This window comes from Budorcas taxicolor, chromosome 8 (genome assembly GCF_023091745.1).
Source record: "Budorcas taxicolor isolate Tak-1 chromosome 8, Takin1.1, whole genome shotgun sequence".
Taxonomy (NCBI): Eukaryota; Metazoa; Chordata; class Mammalia; order Artiodactyla; family Bovidae; genus Budorcas; species Budorcas taxicolor.
This window is the reverse complement of record NC_068917.1, coordinates 14,121,117-14,141,449: the sequence shown is the minus strand read 5'-3', so window position 1 is coordinate 14,141,449 and position 20,333 is coordinate 14,121,117. Positions and strand designations below refer to the sequence as shown.

Below are 20,333 nucleotides of genomic sequence, written 5' to 3'. Positions count from 1 at the left end.
GGTGCACTAGAGAGAAACCAAGGATTTGCTTTCACTATACTGTGACTTCTCTTCCTACATGTCAAAGAAAAGATTCAAAAAGTAGCAGCTCCAAGAGCTCAGAGGGGAAGCTGGAGTGGTCAGGGAGGGCTTCCTGGAGGAGCTGCCCTTTCTCTGGTTTGTTGTTATTCCCACTCACTCACACCGGGAGGCATCTACTTCTCACACCTCACTTTACACATCACTTTCTTGGCTTTCTCCTCCATGTCACCTGACTCCACTTCTGGTCCCAGGTGCCCAAAGGTCACGGGTGAAGCCTGGGGTTGGGATGGGGGTGGGGCAGGGGGTAAGGACCAAAGCAGTTGAAGTCCATAATGAGTATTAGTGTCCAGGCTGGTCTCCAGAGCAAAACAGATGATCCTGGATGGCCGTGGCCTTTGCCCGGACCCATCCAGCTCTCTCAGCCTTCCACTTGAGTGCCCATATGGTACTCGAGCCCGGTCCCGAAGTTAGAACTATGAGTGCCCGCCTGGTGCAGGCTTTGTGCCAAACACCTATGCATGTGAGCTCGGGATGGGCTCCCAGCCTCACTCAAGATTCTCAGCCCCCTTTCACAGCTGGCCAGGCCAACTTAGAGGGGTCATGTCAGCAGCCTGAACCCCCAGAGCCAGGAGTTGGCAGACCTGGGACTTCAGACCCTTGGGTGTCAGAGCGCCTGGCGCCCACTTCGTGGGACAGCCTCAGGAGACCTGTCCTCGTAGATTGACTTCTGCCCTCTTCTTTCTGACCCTAGGTGCCCCCGGCCCTCCAGGACCCAGAGGACTCAAGGGAGATGTGGGCGTGAAAGGGCCTGCTGGCGGCAAAGGACCAAAAGGAGACCCTGGCAGCTTGGGGCCCCCAGGACCCCAGGGTCCCCAGGGGCAGCCCGGGGAACCTGGGCCTGTGGGAGAAAGGGGGCCAGTTGGCCCCAGGGGTTTCCCAGGCCTCAAAGGGTCAAAGGGCAGCTTTGGAACTGGGGGCACAAGAGGACAGCCGGGCCCCAAGGGGGACGTGGGGCCCCCAGGGCCAGAGGGCCCCCCGGGGGCTCCAGGGCCAGAGGGGCCTCAGGGAGAACCAGGGATCGCTGGGAAGACAGGGTCCCCAGGCCAGCGGGGGCCCATGGGGCCGAAGGGCGAGCCAGGGATCCAGGGTCCCCCTGGCTTCCCCGGGCCCCCGGGCCCACCAGGAAGCCAGAGCAGCTACTGAGGAGAAGTCCAGTCCCAGAAACTGCCACGCAAAAGGCAGGGAGTGGGCTTTGGCACAGAGAGGCCCCTATAAAGTCACACCTACAGACGTGTGGTCCTTTGACCCCAAAGGGGGTTCCCCCAGGCCTGTCCCTGCACCTCTGGGCTCCCCAGTAGTGACTTACCATAGAAAGCAGCCCCTTACACATACACACACAGACACACACACACACACACACAGGTGCATGTCCCTGCTGGCCAGGGCGGCTGACTGGGTTTCCCTGGCTGGGTGGGAGGAGAGGTTAAGAGAAGCGCCCTCTCCTGTGATGAGCCTGCCAGGGAGGTGGCTACCTCAGGGGGGATAGTCTGGACTCTGGCTCTGAATGGGTGGCCAACACCAGTCTTTCTAGCATTTTCACCCCATTCTAGTTGGCCGGCAGTTCCCTGAGGCTCCCAGGGGTTGAAAAGACCCAGGAGAACATTTGAGGAGGGGTGAAGGGTGCAGGGAGAGGGGGGGATTATGGTTCAAACTCTAGGGACAGGGTGGGCTTGGCAACCACAAGACCCTCCCCCTTAACCATGGGAACAGGGTCCCAGGCCCACCCCTGTCCTGCACAGGACAGAGCATCTCCACCTGGACCCTGAGGACTACATCCCCGGCAGTTCAGCCTTTTTTTTCCCGCACCTCCAGAAACCTTCCTGGCTTCATCCTTGTGTCTGCCTCCAGGAGCATCCCAGGAAGAAACCAAGCAGGAATTCCATCTGCGCCAGGGCTCTCTCCTAGCCCTGGAACTTTCTGTCAAAGGAGGAGGCCCCACTGCCATCCTGTGGTGACCTCTCTGGTGACCGGGGGAGAGCTACCCCCCGACTGGCTCTCCTCCTGCCCCCCGACCTCACCCTACAGTGACCCAGACTGGCCCAAGGCCTCTCTGCAGGGACAGCAACCCCAGACGAGGGGAGGGGTCACATCCCTCTGACATCACCCCTCACCCCACTTCCTGCATAGCCGGCAGCAGGAGCACTGGGCCGTCCCCAGCATGGTGAGCTCCCAGTGAAGCTTCATCCCTTTGTGTCCTAACAGATAACGACCCCTCCTCCAGGCTGGGTGCTTGCAGCTGTTCCCTCCTTGACCTCACCCAGAGACCGGCCTCTCCCCCATCCAGAAGCCTTATCGACGACCCCCGCCCACCTTCTTGTAACAGGTGTGCAACTGGCTTGCACTCCCACCACCCCAATTGCGTGTAGTTCTCCTGTCTACATATGATATCATGCCACCTAGTATCATCCACTCAGTAAAGACCTGTTTCCAGGAGGGAGTTGTCTTCTGATCCTTTCTGCCTGATGGGGGCCATGATGCCTTCAGAGTCTCCACCTCACCTGGCCTTTGAAGGGGAACCAGTGGGTAAAAGGTCCCTTAGATATTCAGTCCCACTGTGGAGTCCAGGTCTGAACCCTCAGCCCCTCACTCTGAAAACACTGAGCTCTGCTGGGCCTTCCCAGTGGTCCTCAAGGGGCCAAGGGGCCAAGATGGCTGAGGGATTACCCACAGCAAGCAGGAACCTAGTGGAAGCCACGTGAATTTACTAATCTTGCAGCAGAGTCCTGGAGCGCTTGGGCTAAGACAAGATTGGAAAAGAAGACTGGACGCCGAGAGTTACCTGCTTCTTCCTCCTCTTGTCCCTAAGATGAGGAGACGAGGCAGAAAAGGAGGAGGAAAGCAGACCAGACCTGCCGCAGAGGGCCTGGCCCTCCAGCATCCACAGAAAACAAAGGACACCTGGGGCCTTGTGAGTCAGCAGGCCTGATCCAGGAAGTGAGATCCGGGATCAGTTCCAAGGGATGAGCCAGGGGCTGGAATGAGAGACGAGCCCACAGGGATCAAACAGTTAGGTGCTCTCAGAACATAAGCAGAAATACAGAAGAAAAACCCCTGGGTCCTGGACAATTGCCACCGACACGTCACTGGCTGTGCGGTTTGGGGGGATCAACTTGGTTCACCAGCACAGGGTGGAGGCAGGCACCTGGAGCCCATCCCTGGGGCCACCCCATGGACTCAGTTCATGCCGCCACCCCCGGTCGCAGAAGCCCTCTCGAGCTCGAGCAAGGAAATAGGGAGGGGCACTCAGGACAATGGACATGAGTTTGAGCAAACTGCAGGAGGCGGTGGAAGACAGAGGAGCCTGGCGTGCCGTAAACCATGGGGTTGCCAAGTCAGACACGACTTAGAGACCAAACAACAGCAATTTATGCCCAGGAGGATGCGGCAGGTAAAATCAAGCCCATGGAAACTTGATGCAGAGCTCGGTCTTGGGGAGAATAGATGTGGAGAACTGCCAGCGTCTCAAGCCCCCATCTTCACTTCCAGAGAACACACCAGTCTCCTCTCTTCTCTCAGTGGTCCCCTCCCTTTGCTCCTCGTTGTCCCCGTCCTGCTGATCCACATTTTCTGTTTGCATGAGGCCCAGTGTATCAGTGTCACTGCTCACCACCAAAGGGCCCAGCCCTATACAATTTCTAGTTCCCAGCCTTAGGAGGGCAAAATCTGATCACTTACCCTGTGAGTTCAGGGGTCTTACCACAGAGGGAGAGGGTTCACTCTGTAAAAAAAATCAGAGGTACAAGAACAAGAGTTACCGTGAACAAAACTGGCCACAAAATCTGTGTTTGGCAACAGAGGAATAGAATAACCTGAAGAGTAACAATCATAGCAAACGCTGATGGAAGAGTTAGCGTGCAGCAGAATACCATTCTAAGCACTTTACATATTAACTCATTTAACCCTCACTACAATGTGTAATGGAGCTATATGTAGTCTCTATGTATGCTGTGTGTGAAATCATTATGAGCAATGTTAGAAAATCCAGCATTTTGATGGAGTATGTGCATGTGTTCAGTCACTCAGTCGTGTCCAATTCTTGGCAACCCTATGGACTGCAGCCCGCTAGGCTCTTCTGTCTGTGGGATTTTCCAGACAAGAATACTGGAGTGGGTTGCCATTTCCTCCTCCAGGGGATCTTCCTAACCCAGGGATCAAACTTGCGTCTCTTGTATCTCCTGCATTGGCAGGCAGATTCTTTACCACTGCGCCGCCTGGGAAGCCCCTCTATGTTTACTGTATCTATATTATTAGTATTATTCCCATTTTACAGATGGGGAAACTGAGGCTTGGAGAGATTAATTAGCTTCCCAAACTCACATAGTTCATGAGTTTTTAGATGTATCTCTATTGAAACTCAGTCTTGGGTAATTTAACTTCTCTTCTGTTTCCTCCCCTGTAAAGTAGGGGTTATAATTGTACCTACCCCAAGAGGCCGCTGAGGGGATTAAATAAAATGATGCTCTTGGCCAGTCTCCCAGCAAATTAGTCAGCCCAGGCCACCATAACAAAATATCACAGATTGGGTGGCTCAAACAAGAGAAATTTATTTTCTCAGAGTTCTAGAGGCTGGAAGTCTAGGATCGAGGTGCCCACGTTTCCTGGCTTCTTGTTGTGCCATCGTGTGGTGGTGGGGAGAGAGATGCGTGGGGGAAGGGGAGAGAGACACACACACACTCAGAGGGATAGAAAGGCAGAGGGAGAGCCGCCGTTCTCGTCTTGGAAGGCTGCAGTCCTATCGGATTAGGGCCTCGCTCTTATGACCTCATTTAACCTTCACTGGGCTTCCCAGAGGGCTTCCCTGGTGGCTCAGACGGTAAAGAGTCTGCTGCAGTGCAGGAGACCCCGGATCAATCCCTGGGTCAGGAAGATGTCCTGAACAAGGAAATGGCAACCCACTCCCGTATTCTTGCCTGGAGAATCCCACAGACAGAGGAGCCTGGAGGGCTGCAGTTCATGGGGTCGCAAGGAGTCGGACATGACTGGGCACACATGAGCACGTGCTAACCTTCATTACATCCTAAGACCTTCGCCCTAGGTACAGTCACACTGAGGGTCAGGGTCTCAATATATGGATTTTGCAGGGACACAAGTCAGTGCCGGAACCCCAGCGATGGTTACCATCCCATAAACATCAGGCAAACTCATGCTGGTGTTTATCCTACAGACCCAGGCTTTCTGAAGGACAGCATTACTCACCACTTCCCTCTGCAGATGAGCAGCCAGAACATGAGCTCCCGCACACACCCACCCACCTTCCCTGCATGATTAGAGCCAGGAAGGAGCTGGTGACTCACTTGGCTCAAACGCTTTGCTATTCAAGTGAGAAACCAAAGGCTGAGAAGGGCCTGAGGGGCTTGCTGCCTGACAGGGATCAGAACTCCAGCGTCTGGGTTCCTGGGCAATGCAATTTCTCATGTCTCAGGTTTTTCAGCAACTTGGCTGTTGGTTAGATCCATCAGGCAGCAAAATTATGTACATTCCCCAGAAAGTGGCCCCCCTACACATATACACACACACACAGACAATCCCTCTCTGTCTCATTTCATCAAACAGCCTCCCCCTGCCCGCCACCCCACTAACACGGCCCTTCACAGCATCCCATCCGTTCAGTTCAGTTCAGTTCATTCACTCAGTCATGCCTGACTCTTTGCGACCCCATGGACTACAGCATGCCAGGCTTCCCTGTCCATCACCAACTCCTGGAGATTGCTTAGACTCATGTCCATCGAGTTGGTGATGCCATCCAACCATCTAATCCCTTCTCCTACCTTCAATTTTTCCCAGCATCAGGATCTTTTCCGATGAGTCAGTTCTTCACATCAGGTGGCCAAAGTAGTGGAGTTTAAGCTTCAACATCAGTCCTTCCAATGAATATTCAGGGCTGATTTCCTTTAGGATGGACTGGTTGGATCTCCTTCCAGTCCAAGAGACTCTCAAGGGTCTTCTCCAACAACACAGTTCAAAAGCATCAATTCTTCAGTGCTCAGCTTTCTTTATAGTACAAATCTCACACCCATACATGACTACTGGAAAAACCATAGCTTTGATTAGATGGACCTTTGTTGGTAAAGAAATATCTCTGCTTTTTAATATGCTGTCTAGGTTGATCATAGCTTTTCTTTCAAGGAGCAAGTGTCTTTTAATTTCATGGCTGCAGTCACCATCTGCAGTGATTTTGGAGCCCCTCAAAATAAAGTCTGTCACTGTTTCCATTGTTTCCCCATCTATTTGCCATGAAGTGATTAGACCAGATGCCATGATCTTAGTTTTCTGAATGCTGAATTTTAAGCCAACTTTTTCACTTTCCTCAGGGCCTCTGGACCATTGTAAATATTGCTAAAAAGTCCTAAGAGCTGACCACAGGGGCTGGTGGGGCCGGCAGCCAGAATCATAAAGGTTTGCTACAACCACTGTGAATCAATATGTTGTTCTGTGTGTAAACTTTGGGAAATGGATCTACCCGCATCCAGCGGGGTGATGAGGGGGTGGTGCTTCATGATAGAGTCCCTCACTGAACATGGAATGGGAGTGGGTTGTGTTTGTTCCCTGCTGGGTCCTCTGTGTGTCAGGGGACTGTCAGCCCAGCACTGCCCTCTCTGACCTCCAGTTTCTTGATCCAGAAACAAAGAGGGCGTCCTCGACTCCATCTGGGAGTCACCAGATGTGGCCCGATTCCTGTCCTACAACTCTGACTAAGGGCTCTTCCTCCTGCCCTGCATGGTTTTTCTCCTGGGATGAGCCAAGGCCAAGGCCAAGGCAGGAAAATCTGAATCCAGACTTGGAGGTGGCGGCAGTGGGGTGCAGTCAGTGGGCTAGAATCATGGCTTTCACCATTGAGTTGTGTTCATCACCACCAGATGTACGAAAACTTGAGGAGCTCTGGGCCTTTTTCTAAGCAGAACAAGAGCCTTCCTGGAGGCCACAGGCCTGGGACACATCCTTGAGCACCTCTAAAAACCCCAGACTGGCCCACCTTTCTCCCTGGCAGGTGCCCCTCCAGCTGAGGCAGCACAGGGGTCTGGGCAGAACCTTGGGGCCTTCCTCCTGCTCTTTCTCCCCGGCCAGGGCTGAGCTGGCAACATCTCCCATGCCAGCGCTGGACACACCTGTCAGAACAGAGCCACAGGAGAGGAGACCAGAGAGTGGAGAGCTGACAAACACGCTCTGACCATACCGTGCTTTCCAGCAGGGTGGGCCCAGCTGGCAAGGAGCTGCCTGGACACATAGGTGGGCGGTGCACTGAGCAGACTCCCTGGGCATCTATTTTCCTTGCCTGTACCTGTTCAGTCCTTTTATTTTCTCTTGAACGCTTCAAAGGGCAAAGCTCTGTGTCTGATGGCATGGGAGAGACACGAAGGCTGGTGCAGTGTGCTCAGTGGGCTCAACCACCTGGGAGCCAGTGAAAATGCAGACTGCAGGTCTGCACCCCAAACCCATTGCTTCAAGACCACAGAGATGGGGTGGGATAGGAGGAATGAGGGGGAGAAGGCTCTAGGGCATTCCGATGCCCCCGTATAAAATTTGAGAACCAGGAATGTAAGAAATAAAGAAAGGGAAAAAATATTTTTATTTATGCACTTGCTGTTCAGCCGGCAAGTCGTGTCCGACTCTTTGCAACCCCATGGACTGCAGCATGCCAGGCTTCCCTGTCCTTTGCCCTAGGTCAACTCTATTGTCTCTGAAGTTGTTCCTTGCAACAAGGCAGAGCTCCCTTAAACGAAAGGAAGAAAGAATCTGCACATGATAACCGTATACAGATATATAACCTGACAGTTGCTTCTTTTTCTACCATCCCCAGAATTTTTTCAAATTTACGTCCATCGAGTCGGTGATGCTCTCCAACCATCTCATCCTCTGTCACTCCCTTCTCCTCCTGCCCCCAATTTTTCCCAGCATCAGGGTCTTTTCCAATGAGTTGACTACAGTACCTCATTTAATCCTCAGGAACTAAATGTATTTACATTTAATAGGTCAGAAAACCAGCCTCAAAAAAGTAAGTTGCTCAATGCCACAGAGATGTAATTTGAATCCTAACCCAGGATTAATGGAAGCCAGCTAAGCTGAGCTGATATCAACCAAGGTTCTTGGCTTTCCCCAAGCAATAGAAATAGACAAGAGGCCAGACAAGAATTCAGGCAAGAGTTTATTATGGCCCCTGCTGCAACAGCAGGGAGAAAGAACAAACAACAGTTTCCTTTGCTCACTCCCCAAGGAGGGTGAGCTGGTTCCTCATATGGAGCAAGGATAGAGATGTGGCCAGGGGTCAGGCCAGAGGGTGGCTTAGTTGGTTTGTCCAGCCCTCAGGTGGTGTTGAGTGCCGGGGACACTTGCAACGACTGGCTTTTGCTCCCAAAACCCTGTTTTTGCTCCTGGCTCTTCAGAAGTGGTGTGTATGAGTGCGAAGTTCCTTCAGTCATGTTTGATTCTTTATGACCCTGTGGACTGTAGCCCAACAGGGTCCTCTGTCCATGAAATTCTCCAAGAAAGAATACTGGAGTGGGTAGCCATTTCCTTCTCCAGGGGATCTTCCCGACCCAGGGGCTGAACCAATGTCTCCTGCAGCTCGTGCACCACAGGCAAATTCTTTGCTGCCGAGCCACTGGAAAAGCAAATTGGATTTTTTTTTCATCTTTTTGTATCTTTTTGTCCAGAATTTGCTCTAATGGTACATGCATGAGGTTATTTTTAGTCTCTTATAATTTCTTTATAATTTGTTCCTTGAGAAGATGTTTGTCCACATACAAGGACGGCAGCAAAGGGACCCAGGTCCCAGCCTGTCTCAGAGCTACTTCTTACACAATGGTGAAATTGGGAATTCAGTGGGGCCTGAGAAAGCAGAGATCCACAGAAACCTCCCTATGGCCTTTTCCCTAAACCCAAGGTCTCCAAAATGGGAGCCCAGCCAAATCCTCCAGGGGGAAAGGAACAAACTTTTAAATATTAAACAATGTTCTTCTTGTGTTTTGTTCATTCAAGGTCACAGTTTGTTTTCACACAATCAGATTTGACCGAAAAAAGTATGAAATGATAAAAATTATGACTTGAAAATAAATTTAACTTTATTATCCTTCATGATAAACATCATTCTAAGTGCAATTTTAGTTTGAGACATTAACAATAATAGGAACATGGAAAATAATTCATAAATAAATTAACATTTATTAGGAGATAAAAGAAATGATCCTCCAATTTTTTTTATTAATGGTGGGTGTGATCAAAATACTTGAACACGAGAGGGTCCTAAGATGGCAGAGGAATAGGAAGGGGAGACCACTTTCTCCCCCACATATTCATCAAAAGAACATTTGAGCACTGAGTAAATTCCACAAAACAACTTCTGAATGCCGGCAGAGGACAGCAGGCACCCAGAAAAGCAGCCCATTATCTTCAAAAAGAGGTAGGAAAAAATATAAAAGATAAAAAGAGAGACAAATCTTAAAATTAAGAGAGGTTTCCAAACACCAGGAAACACTCTCACTGCTGAGTCTGTGGCGAGCCTTGGAACCACAGAGGGCAACATAACCGGGAGGGAAAACAAATAAATAATTAAAACCCATAGATTACAAGCCCAACGGTAACTCACCCAGCAGAGAAGCAGCGCAGATGCCTGCACCCGCCACTAGCATTCAGGAGCTGGGCAGGGAGGCACGGGCTGCATTGCTTAGGGTAAGGACCGGGCCTGAATGCCCCGAGGGCAATCTGGGCTAGTAAAACAGGCTGTGGGATAGCTACCACGTGAAAAGCCCTAACCTAAGACACCGCCAGGCCCGCGCACAGAACAAAGGACTGACTAGAGCTACGTGAAAAGCCCTAACCTAAGACACCATCAGGCCTGCTCACAGAACAAAGGACTGAACAGAGCTAGCTGGCTGCAGACCGGCCCATTCCCCTCCGGTGACAGGCAGCCAGAGCCAGAAGGGGGCAATTATCTACCAAACTGCAAGCAGGCTTCGTTGCTAACCAAGACTTCTTGGGATTCTGGACGGTCAACATCCACCTGAGAAGGTGTGCCGGTTGTACACCCAGAAAACTGAGCCACAGGGATGGGGGAGGTGATAAGTTGCAGCGACCGCGCTGGCCAAACACCTGGTCACCTGAGCTGCTCGGACCTGGGAAGGGCACAAAACACAGGCCAGCCTAGTCTGCACCTTTGAGGAGTACCCGAGTGCCCGAACCTGAGCGGCATGCAACCCAGGGCCAGCCTCAGACAGTTCCCGGCAGAGCAACCTAGAGCCTAAGCAGTGTAGACAGGGAAAGCACACATGCTGTGAGCGGGGGCAAACCCAGTGTGGCCAAGACACTGAGCACATACCAGTGTAATTTGTTTTCAGCATCCTTCCCTCCTCACAGCACGACTGAACAAATGAGCCTAAAAAAGTGTTCACCACCGCCCCTTGGGTCAGGGTGGAAATTAGACAATGAAGAGACCAACAAACAGAAGAAGCTAAACAGAGGGAACCTCCTTGGAAGTGACAGGTGCAATAGATTAAAACCCTGTTGTTAGTACTGGGAGAAGGAACTGGCAACCCACTCCAGTGTTCTTGCCTGGAGAATCCCAGGGATGGGGGAGCCTGGCGGGCTGCCGTCTATGGGGTCGCACAGAGTCGGACAGGACTGAAGCAACTTAGCAGCATGCAGCAGCAGTTACTACTGACTACATAGGAAAGGGCCTATAGATCTTGAGAAATATAAGCCAGATCAAAGAACTATCCAAAAATGAACTGACCCCATACTGCCCACAACAACATCAGAGAAAGTCCTAGATATATTTTTACTATTTTTACTATTTTTACTGTCATTCTTTAATTTTTAAATTTAAAAAAATTTTTAAGTCCTCTATTACTCCTTTAATTTTCATTTTATAACCTACTATTACTTTGCAAAAAAAAAAAGAGAGACCCTATTTTTTAAAGCAAACTTCATATAAATATATTTTATAATTTTTGTGACTTTTTTGCTTTAATATTGAATTTTTGAAAATCCAACCTCGACTCTAGATTTTTAATCTTTGCTTTTTGGTATTTGTTATCAATTTTGTACCTTTAAGAACCCAATCTTCAGTACCCATTTTTACTTGGGAGCGAGATTACTAGCTTGACTGCTCTCTACCCCTCTGGACTCTCCTTTCTCTCCACCAGGTCGCCTCTATCTCCTCCCTCCCCTTCTCTTCTCTACCCAACTCTGTGAATCTCTTTGTGTGTTCTGGACGGTGGAGAACACTTAGGGAACTGATTACTCACTGAATCTGGCTCTCTCCTTTTGATTTCTCCTTTATCATCCTGGCCACCTCTGTCTCTTTCCTCCCTCTTCTCTTCTCTGTATAACTCCGTGAACACCTCTGAGCAGTCCAGACTGTGGAGTGCACATAAGGAAGTGATTACTAGCTAGCTTGCGCTCTCCTCTTTTGATTCCACCTCATCTCCTCCTGGTCACCTCTATCTCCCTCCTCCCTCTTCTCATCTCCAAGTAACTCTGTGAACCTCTCTGGGTATACCTCACTGTGGAGAAACCTTTCATCTTTAACCTAGATGTTTTATCAACGATGCTGTATAGATGGAGAAGTCTTGAGGCTACTGTAAAAATAAGACTGAAAACCAGAAGCAGGAGGCTTAAGTCCAAATACTGAGAACACCAGAGAACTCCTGACTCCAGGGAACATTAATCGACAGGAGCTCATCAAACACCTCCATACCTACACTGAAACCAAGCACCACCCAAGGGCCAATAAGTTCCAGAGCAAGACATACCACACAAATTCTCCAGCAACACAGGAACACAGCCCTGAGTTTCAATATGCAGGCTGCCCAAAGTCACCCCAAATCCACTGACATCTCATAACTCATTACTGGACACTTCATTGCACTCCGGAGAGAAGAAATCCAGCTCCACCCACCAGAACACTGACACAAGCTTCCCTAACCAGGAAACCTTGACAAGCCACCCATCCAACCCCACCCACAGCAAGGAAACTCCACAATAAAGAGAATTCCACAAACTGCCAGAATACAGAAAGGCCACCCCAAACACAGCAATATAAACAAGATGAAGAGACAGAGGAATACCCAGCAGGTAAAGGAACAGGATAAATGCCCACCAAACCAAACAAAAGAGGAAGAGATAGGGAATCTACCTGATAAAGAATTCCAAATAATGATGGTGAAAATGATCCAAAATCTTGAAAACAAAATGGAATCACAGATAAATAGCCTGGTGACAAGGATTGAGAAGATGCAAGAAATGTTTAACAAAGACTAGAAGAAATAAAAAAGAGTAAATATATAATGAATAATGCAATAAATGAGACCAAAAACACTCTGGAGGGAACAAATAGAATAACGGAGGCAGAAGATAAGATTAGTGAGGTAGAAGATAGAATGGTAGAAATAAATGAATCAGAGAGGAAAAAAGAAAATGAATTAAAAGAAATGAGGACAATCTCAGAGACCTCTGGGACAATGTTAAATGCCCCAACATTCAAATCATAGGAGACCCAGAAGAAGAAGACAAAAAGAAAGACCATGAGAAAATACTTGAGGAGATAATAGTTGAAAACTTCCCTAAAATGGGGAAGGAAATAATCACCCAAGTCCAAGAAATCCAGAGAGTCCCAAAGAGGATAAACCCAAGGCGAAACACTCCAAGACATATATTAATCAAATTAACAAAGATCAAACACAAAGAACAAATATTAAAAGCAGCAAGGGAAAAACAACAAACAACACACAAGGGGATTCCCATAAGGAAAACAGCTGATCTTTCAATAGAAACCCTTCAGGCCAGGAGGGAATGGCAGGACATACTTAAAGTGATGAAAGAAAATAACCTACAGCCCAGATTACTGTACCCAGCAAGGATCTCATTCAAATATGAAGGAGAAATCAAAAGCTTTACAGACAAGCAAAAGCTGAGAGAATTCAGCATCACCAAACCAGCTCTCCAGCAAATGCTAACGGATCTTCTCTAGACAGGAAACACAAAAAGGGAGTATAAACCCAAACCCCAAACAATAAAGTAAATGGCAACGGGATCATACTTATCAATAATTACCTTAAATGTAAATGGGTTGAATGCCCCAACCAAAAGTCAAAGACTGGCTGACTGGATACAAAAACAAGATCCCTATATATGCTGCCTACAAGAGACCCACCTCAAAACAAGGGACACATACAGACTGAAAGTGAAGGGGTGGAAAAAGATATTCCAAGCAAATAGAGACCAAAAGAAAGCAGGAGTAGCAATACTCATATCAGATAAAATAGACTTTAAAACAAAGGCTGTGAAAAGAGACAAAGAAGGTCACTACATAATGATCAAAGGATCAATCCAAGAAGAAGATATAACAATTATAAATATATATGCACCCAACATAGGAGCACCACAATATGTAAGACAAATGCTAACAAGTATGAAAGGGGAAATCAACAGTAACACAATTATAGTGGGAGACTTAAATACCCCACTCACACCTATGGATAGATCAACTAACCAGAAAATTAACAAGGAAACACAACCTTTAAATAATACAAGAGACCAGTTAGACCTAATTGATATCTATAGGACATTTCACCACAAAACAATAAATTTCACCTTTTTCTCAAGCACACACGGAACCTTCTCCAGGATAGATCAAATCCTGGGCCATAAATCAAGCCTTGGTAAGTTTTAAAAATTTGAAATCATTCCAAGCCTCTTTTCTGACCACAATGCAGTAAGATTAGATCTCAATTACAGGAGAAAAACTATTAAAAATTCCAACATATGGAGGCTGAACAACACACTGTTGAATAACCAACAAATCACAGAAGAAATTAAAAAAAAATCAAAATATGCATAGAAACGAACGAAAATGAAAACACAACAATCTAAAACCTGTGGGATACTGTAAAAGCAGTGCTAAGGGGAAGATTCATAGCAATACAGGCATACCCCAAGAAATAAGAAAAAAGTCAAAAAGGAAGAAATGAAGAACCCCAGGGTTAGCAGAAGGAAAGTAATCTTAAAAATTAGGGCAGAAATAAATGCAAAAGAAACAAAAGAGACCATAGCAAAAATCAAAAAAGCCAAAAGCTGGTTCTTTGAAAGGATAAATAAAATTGACAAACCATTAGCCAGACTCATCAAGAAACAAAGGGAGAAAAATCAAATCAACAAAATTAGAAATGAAAATGGAGAGATCACAACAGATAACACAGAAATACAAAGGATCATAGGAGACGACTATCAGCAACTCTATGCCAATAGACAACTTGGAAGAAATGGACAAATTCTTAGAAAAGTACAACTTTCCAAAACTGAACCAGGAAGAAATAGAAAACCTTAACAGACCCATCACAAGCACGGAAATTGAAACTGTAATCAGAAATCTTCCAGCAAACAAAAGCCCAGGTCCAGATGGCTTCACAGCTGAATTCTACCAAAAATTTAGAGAAGAGCTAACACCTATCCTACTCAAACTCTTCCAGAAAATTGCAGAGGAAGGTAAACTTCCAAATTCATTCTATGAGGCCACCATCACCCTAATACCAAAACCAGACAAAGATGCCACAAAAAAAGAAAACTACAGGCCAATATCACTGATCAACATAGATGCAAAAATCCTTAACAAAATTCTAGCAATCAGAATCCAACAACACATTAAAAAGATCATACACCATGACCAAGTGGGCTTTATCCCAGGGATGCAAGGATTCTTCAATATCTGCAAATCAATCAATGTAATACATCACATTAACAAATTGAAAAATAAAAGCCATATGATTATCTCAATAGATGCAGAGAAAGCCTTTGACAAAATTCTACATCCATTTATGACAAAAAACTCTCCAGAAAGCAGGAATAGAAGGAACATACCTCAACATAATAAAAGCTATATATGACAGACCCACAGCTAACATTATCCTCAATGGTGAAAAATTGAAAGCATTTCCCCTAAAGTCAGGAACAAGACAAGGGTGCCCACTCTCACCACTACTATTCAACATAGTTTTGGAAGTTTTGGGCACAGCAATCAGAGCAGAAAAAGAAATAAAAGGAATCCAGATTGGAAAAGAAGAGGTAAAACTCTCACTGTTTGCAGATGACATGATCCTCTACATAGAAAACCCTAAAGACTCCACCGAAAATTACTAGAGCTAATCAATGAATATAGTAAAGTTGCAAGATATAAAATCAACACACAGAAATCCCTTGCATTCCTATACACTAATAATGAGAAAATAGACAGAGAAATTAAGGAAACAATTCCATTCACCATTGCAACGAAAAGAATAAAATACTTAGGAAAATATCTACCTAAAGAAACAAAAGACCTATATATAGAAAACTATAAAACACTAGTGAAAGAAATCACAGAGGACACTGCTGCTGCTGCTGCTAAGTCGCTTCAGTCGTGTCCGACTCTGTGCGACCCCATAGACGGCAGCCCACCAGGCTTCCCCATCCCTGGGATTCTCTAGGCAAGAATACTGGAGTGGGTTGCCATTTCCTTCTCCAATGCTTGAAAGTGAAACGTCAAAGTGAAGTCGCTCAGTCGTGTCCAGCTCTTAGCGACCCCATGGACTGCAGCCTACCAGGCTTCTCCGTCAATGGGATTTTCCAGGCAAGAGCACTGGAGTGGGGTGCCATTGCCTTCTCCGAAAGAGGACACTAATAGATGGAGAAATATACCATGTTCATGGATCAGAAGAAGCAATATAGTGAAAATGAGTATACTACCCAAAGCAATCTATAGATTCATTGCAATCCCTATCTAGCTACCAACAGTATTTTTCACAGAGCTAGAACAAATAATTTCACAATTTGTATGGAAATGCAAAAAACCTAAAATAGCCAAAGCAACCTTGAGAAAGAAGAATGAAACTGGAGGAATCAACCTGCCTGACTTCAGGCTCTACTATAAAGCCACAGTCATCAAGACAGTATGGTACTGGCACAAAGACAGAAATATAGATCAATGGAACAAAATAGAGCGCCCAGGGACAAATCCATGCACCTATGGACACCTTATCTTTGACAAAGGAGGCTAGAATCTACAATGGAGAAAAGACAATCTCTTTAACAAGTGATGCTGGGAAAACTGGTCAACCACTTGTAAAAGAATGAAACTAGAACACTTTCTAACACCATACACAAAAATAAAACCAAAATGGATTAAAGATCTAAATGTAAGACCAGAAACTATAAAACTCCTAGAGGAGAACATAGGCCAAACACTCTCTGACATAAATCACAGCAGGATCCTCTATGACCCACCTCCCAGAATATTGGAAATAAAAGCAAAAGTAAACAAATGGGACCTAATTAAAATTAAAAGCTTTTTCACAACAAAGGAAACTATAAGCAAGGTGAAATGACAGCCTTCAGAATGGGAGAAAATAATAGCAAATGAAGCAACTGACAAAGAATAAATCTCAAAAATATACAAGCAACACCTGCAGCTCAATTCCAGAAAAATAAATGACCCAATTAAAAAATGGGCCAAAGAACTAAATAGACATTTCTCCAAAGAAGACATACAGATGGCTAACAAACACATGAAAAGATGCTCAACATCCCTCATTATCAGAGAAATGCAAATCAAAACCACAATGAGGTGCCATTTCACACCAGTCAAAATGGCTGTGATCCAAAAGTCTACAAGCAATAAATGCTGCAAACTAGTACAGCCACTATGGAGAACAGTGTGGAAATTCCTTTAAAAACTGGAAATAGAACTTGCCTTATGACCCAGCAATCCCACTGCTGGGCATACACACTGAGGAAACCAGAACTGAAAGAGACATGTGTACCCCAATGTTCATCACAGCACTGTTTATAATAGCCAGGACATGGAAGCAACCTAGATGTCCATCAACAGATAAATGGATAAGAAAGCTGTGGTACATATACACAATGGAGTATTCCTCAGCCATTAAAAAGAATAAACTTGAATCAGTTCTAATGAGGTGGATGAAACTGGAGCCTATTATACAGAGTAAAGTAAGCCAGAAAGAAAAACACCAATACAGTATCAGTTCAGTTTAGTTCAGTTCAGTCGCTCAGTCATGTCCGACTCTTTGCGACCCCATGAATTGCAGCACGCCAGGCCTCCCTGTCCATCACCATCTCCCGGAGTTCACTCAGACTCACGTCCATCGAATCCATGATGCCGTCCAGCCATCTCATCCTCTGTCGTCCCCTTCTCCTCCTGCCCCCAATCCCTCCCAGCATCAGGGTCTTTTCCAATGAGTCAACTCTTCGCATGAGGTGGCCAAAGTACTGGAGTTTCAGCTTTAGCATCATTCCTTCCAAAGAAATCCCAGGGCTGATCTCCTTCAGAACGGACTGGTTGGATCTCCTTGCAGTCCAAGGGACTCTCAAGAGTCTTCTCCAACACCGCAGTTCAAAAGCATCAATTCTTCGGAGCTCAGTCTTCTTCACAGTCCAACTCTCACATCCATACATGACCACAGGAAAAAACATAGTCTTGACTAGACGGACCTTAATCGACAAAGTAATGTCTCTGCTTTTGAATATACTATCTAGGTTGGTCATAACTTATCTTCCAAGGAGTAAGCGTCTTTTAATTTCATGGCTGCAGTCACCATCTGCAGTGATTTTGGAGCCCCAAAAAATAAAGTCTGACACTGTTTCCACTGTTTCCCCATCTATTTCCCATGAAGTAGGGATGCCATGATCTTCGTTTTCTGAATGTTGAGCTTTAAGCCAACTTTTTCGCTCTCCTCTTTCACTTTCATCAAGAGGCTTTTTAGCTCCTCTTCACTTTCTGCCATAAGGGTGGTGTCATCTGCATATCTGAGGTTATTGATATTTCTCCCGGCAATCTTGATTCCAGCTTGTGCTTCTTCCAGTCCAGCATTTCTCATGATGTACTCTGCATATAAGTTAAATAAGCAGGGTGACAATATACAGCCTTGATGTACTCCTTTTCCTATTTGGAACCAGTCTGTTGTTCCATGTGTTTCTAACTGTTGCTTCCTGACCTGCATACAGATTTCTCAAGAGGCAGGTTAGGTGGTCTGGTATTCCCACCTCTTTCAGAATTTTCCACAGTTTATTGTGATCCACACTGTCAAAGGCTTTGGCATAGTCAATAAAGCAGAAATAGATGTTTTTCTGGAACTCTCTTGCTTTTTCGATGATCCAGTGGATGTTGGCAATTTGATCTCTGGTTCCTCTGCCTTTTCTAAAACCAGCTTGAACATTAGGGAGTTCACGGTTCACGTATTGCTGAAGCCTGGCTTGGAGAATTTTGAGCATTACTTTACTAGCATCTGAGATGAGTGCAATTGTGCGGTGCTTTGAGCATTCTTTTGCATTGCCTTTCTTTGGAATTGGAATGAAAACTGACCTTTTCCAGTCCTGTGGCCACTGCTGAGTTTTCTGATGATGTGATCACTAATCTAGAGCCAGATATCTTGGAATGTGAAGTCAAGTGGGCCTTAGAAAGCATCACTACGAACAAAGCTAGTGGAGGTGATAGAATCCCAGTTGAGCTGTTTCAAATCCTGAAAGATGATGCTGTGAAAGTGCTGCACTCAATATGCCAATACAGTATACTAACGCATATATATGGAATTTAGAAAGATGGTAACGATAACCCTGTATGCAAGACAGCAAACGAGACACAGATGTATAGAACAGTCTTTTGGACTCTGTGGGATAGGGTGAGGGTGGGATGATTTGGAAGAATGGCATTGAAACTTTTATAATATAATATGTGAAATGAACTGCCAGTCCAGGTTCGATGCAGGATACAGGATGCTCTAGGCTGGTGCATTGGGATGACCCAGAGGGATGGTACAGGGAGGGAGGTGGGAGGGGGGTTCAGGATGGGGAACATGTGTACACCCATGGCGGATGCATGTTGATGTATGGCAAAACCAATACAATATTGTAAAGTAATTAGCTTCCAATTAAAATAAATTTATATTTTTAAAAGGGTAAAAAAAATACTTGAACACTATTGCCCTAAACCAACTCTACTGTTTCTGAAGTTGTTCCTTGTGACAAGGCAGAGCTCCCTTAAATGAAAGGAAGAAAGAATCTGCACATGATAATTGTATCCAGATTTACAACCTAACAATTGCTTCTTTTTCTAAACTGTCAAAACCTCTAAATGCCCCCAAAAAGCCTAACCCCAAAGTTTATAATCTGGAATTTCCTTGCTCCCCATCATCCATCTTGTTCTTACTTCAGCTTCGCAGAGTAACCTTCTTCCAGACATAGAAACATTTAGAAACTGAAACGGCAGAGTGGGCATCCCACTGAATTTGTTCACTCATTCAACATTTCCAAGCTGCTGCTAGCTGTTTGTACTTGCTTGCACTTACTTACTCGCACGTACTATGCTCAGTATGGGAGGGTGAGCTGCAGATTCACTGAGGCTTCCTGCCCAGAATGCTTTCCAAACCAATCCCCCAAAGAAGAGGGCCCAAATGGGCAGCAGTGATCCCATAGGGTGGATGAACTAGAGGTCAGAGTTTGGGGTTGTCATGGCAGCTTGGAGTTGGGTACCAGACAGGAGTACTGGGCAGGAGGTAGCTGAGCAGAGAAGGAGCCCTAGAAATCTGCACAGAGTTTCCCCTGAGTGGTTGGTTGGCATACACGTGGCAATTATCCATAAGCATGTGTAGATTGATTGTAAGCTCACTTTAAAGCCACAGCACCAAAGCCTAAAAGAACAAGCTTTTATTCTTATTCTTATCTCTTTTAACATTTCTTAAAAGAATAAGCAGAAAAGCAGTAAGAATATAGAAGATTTGAACAATACTACTCATAGCTCAGTTGGTAAAGAATCCACCTGCAATGCAGGAGACTCTGGCTCAATTCCTGGGTCAGGAAGATCCCCTGGAGAAGGGATAGGCTACCCACTCCAGGATTCTTGGGCTTCCCTTGTGGCTCAGCTAGTAAAGAATCTTCCCGCAATGCGGGAGACCAGGGTTCGATCCCTGGGTTGGTGAAGCTCCCCTAGAGAAGGGAAACGCTACCCACTCCAGTATTCTGGCCTGGAGAATTCCATGGACTATACAGTCCATGGGGTTGCAAAGAGTTGGACATGACTGAGTGACTTTCATTTTCACTTTTCATCCACCAGTTGGAGCCAATGACATGAGAACACTGTAGCCAACAACCAGTGAATATTCATCCTGAACTGATATTATAATCACAAACATACCAACATTTGTTGGATGCAGATAATGCAGTGCTTAGAAGGAAATTCAGAGCTTTAAATGACTATATTAAGACAGAAA

General features: G+C 46.2%; 1 protein-coding gene across 2 annotated transcripts in view; it reads left to right on the top strand.

Annotated features, from left to right (window-relative positions):
* The window catches only part of SCARA3 (scavenger receptor class A member 3), a 33,651-nt gene extending 30,991 nt beyond the window's left edge, over nt 1-2,660 (top strand). For both annotated transcript variants that reach the window (XM_052644893.1, XM_052644892.1), the window contains one exon: nt 773-2,660. In XM_052644893.1, the coding sequence (XP_052500853.1) occupies nt 773-1,224 (452 nt within the window). In that variant the 3' untranslated portion in view covers nt 1,225-2,660. The remainder of the gene's footprint in view (nt 1-772) is intronic.
* The last annotated feature ends 17,673 nt before the right edge of the window (nt 2,661-20,333 follow it).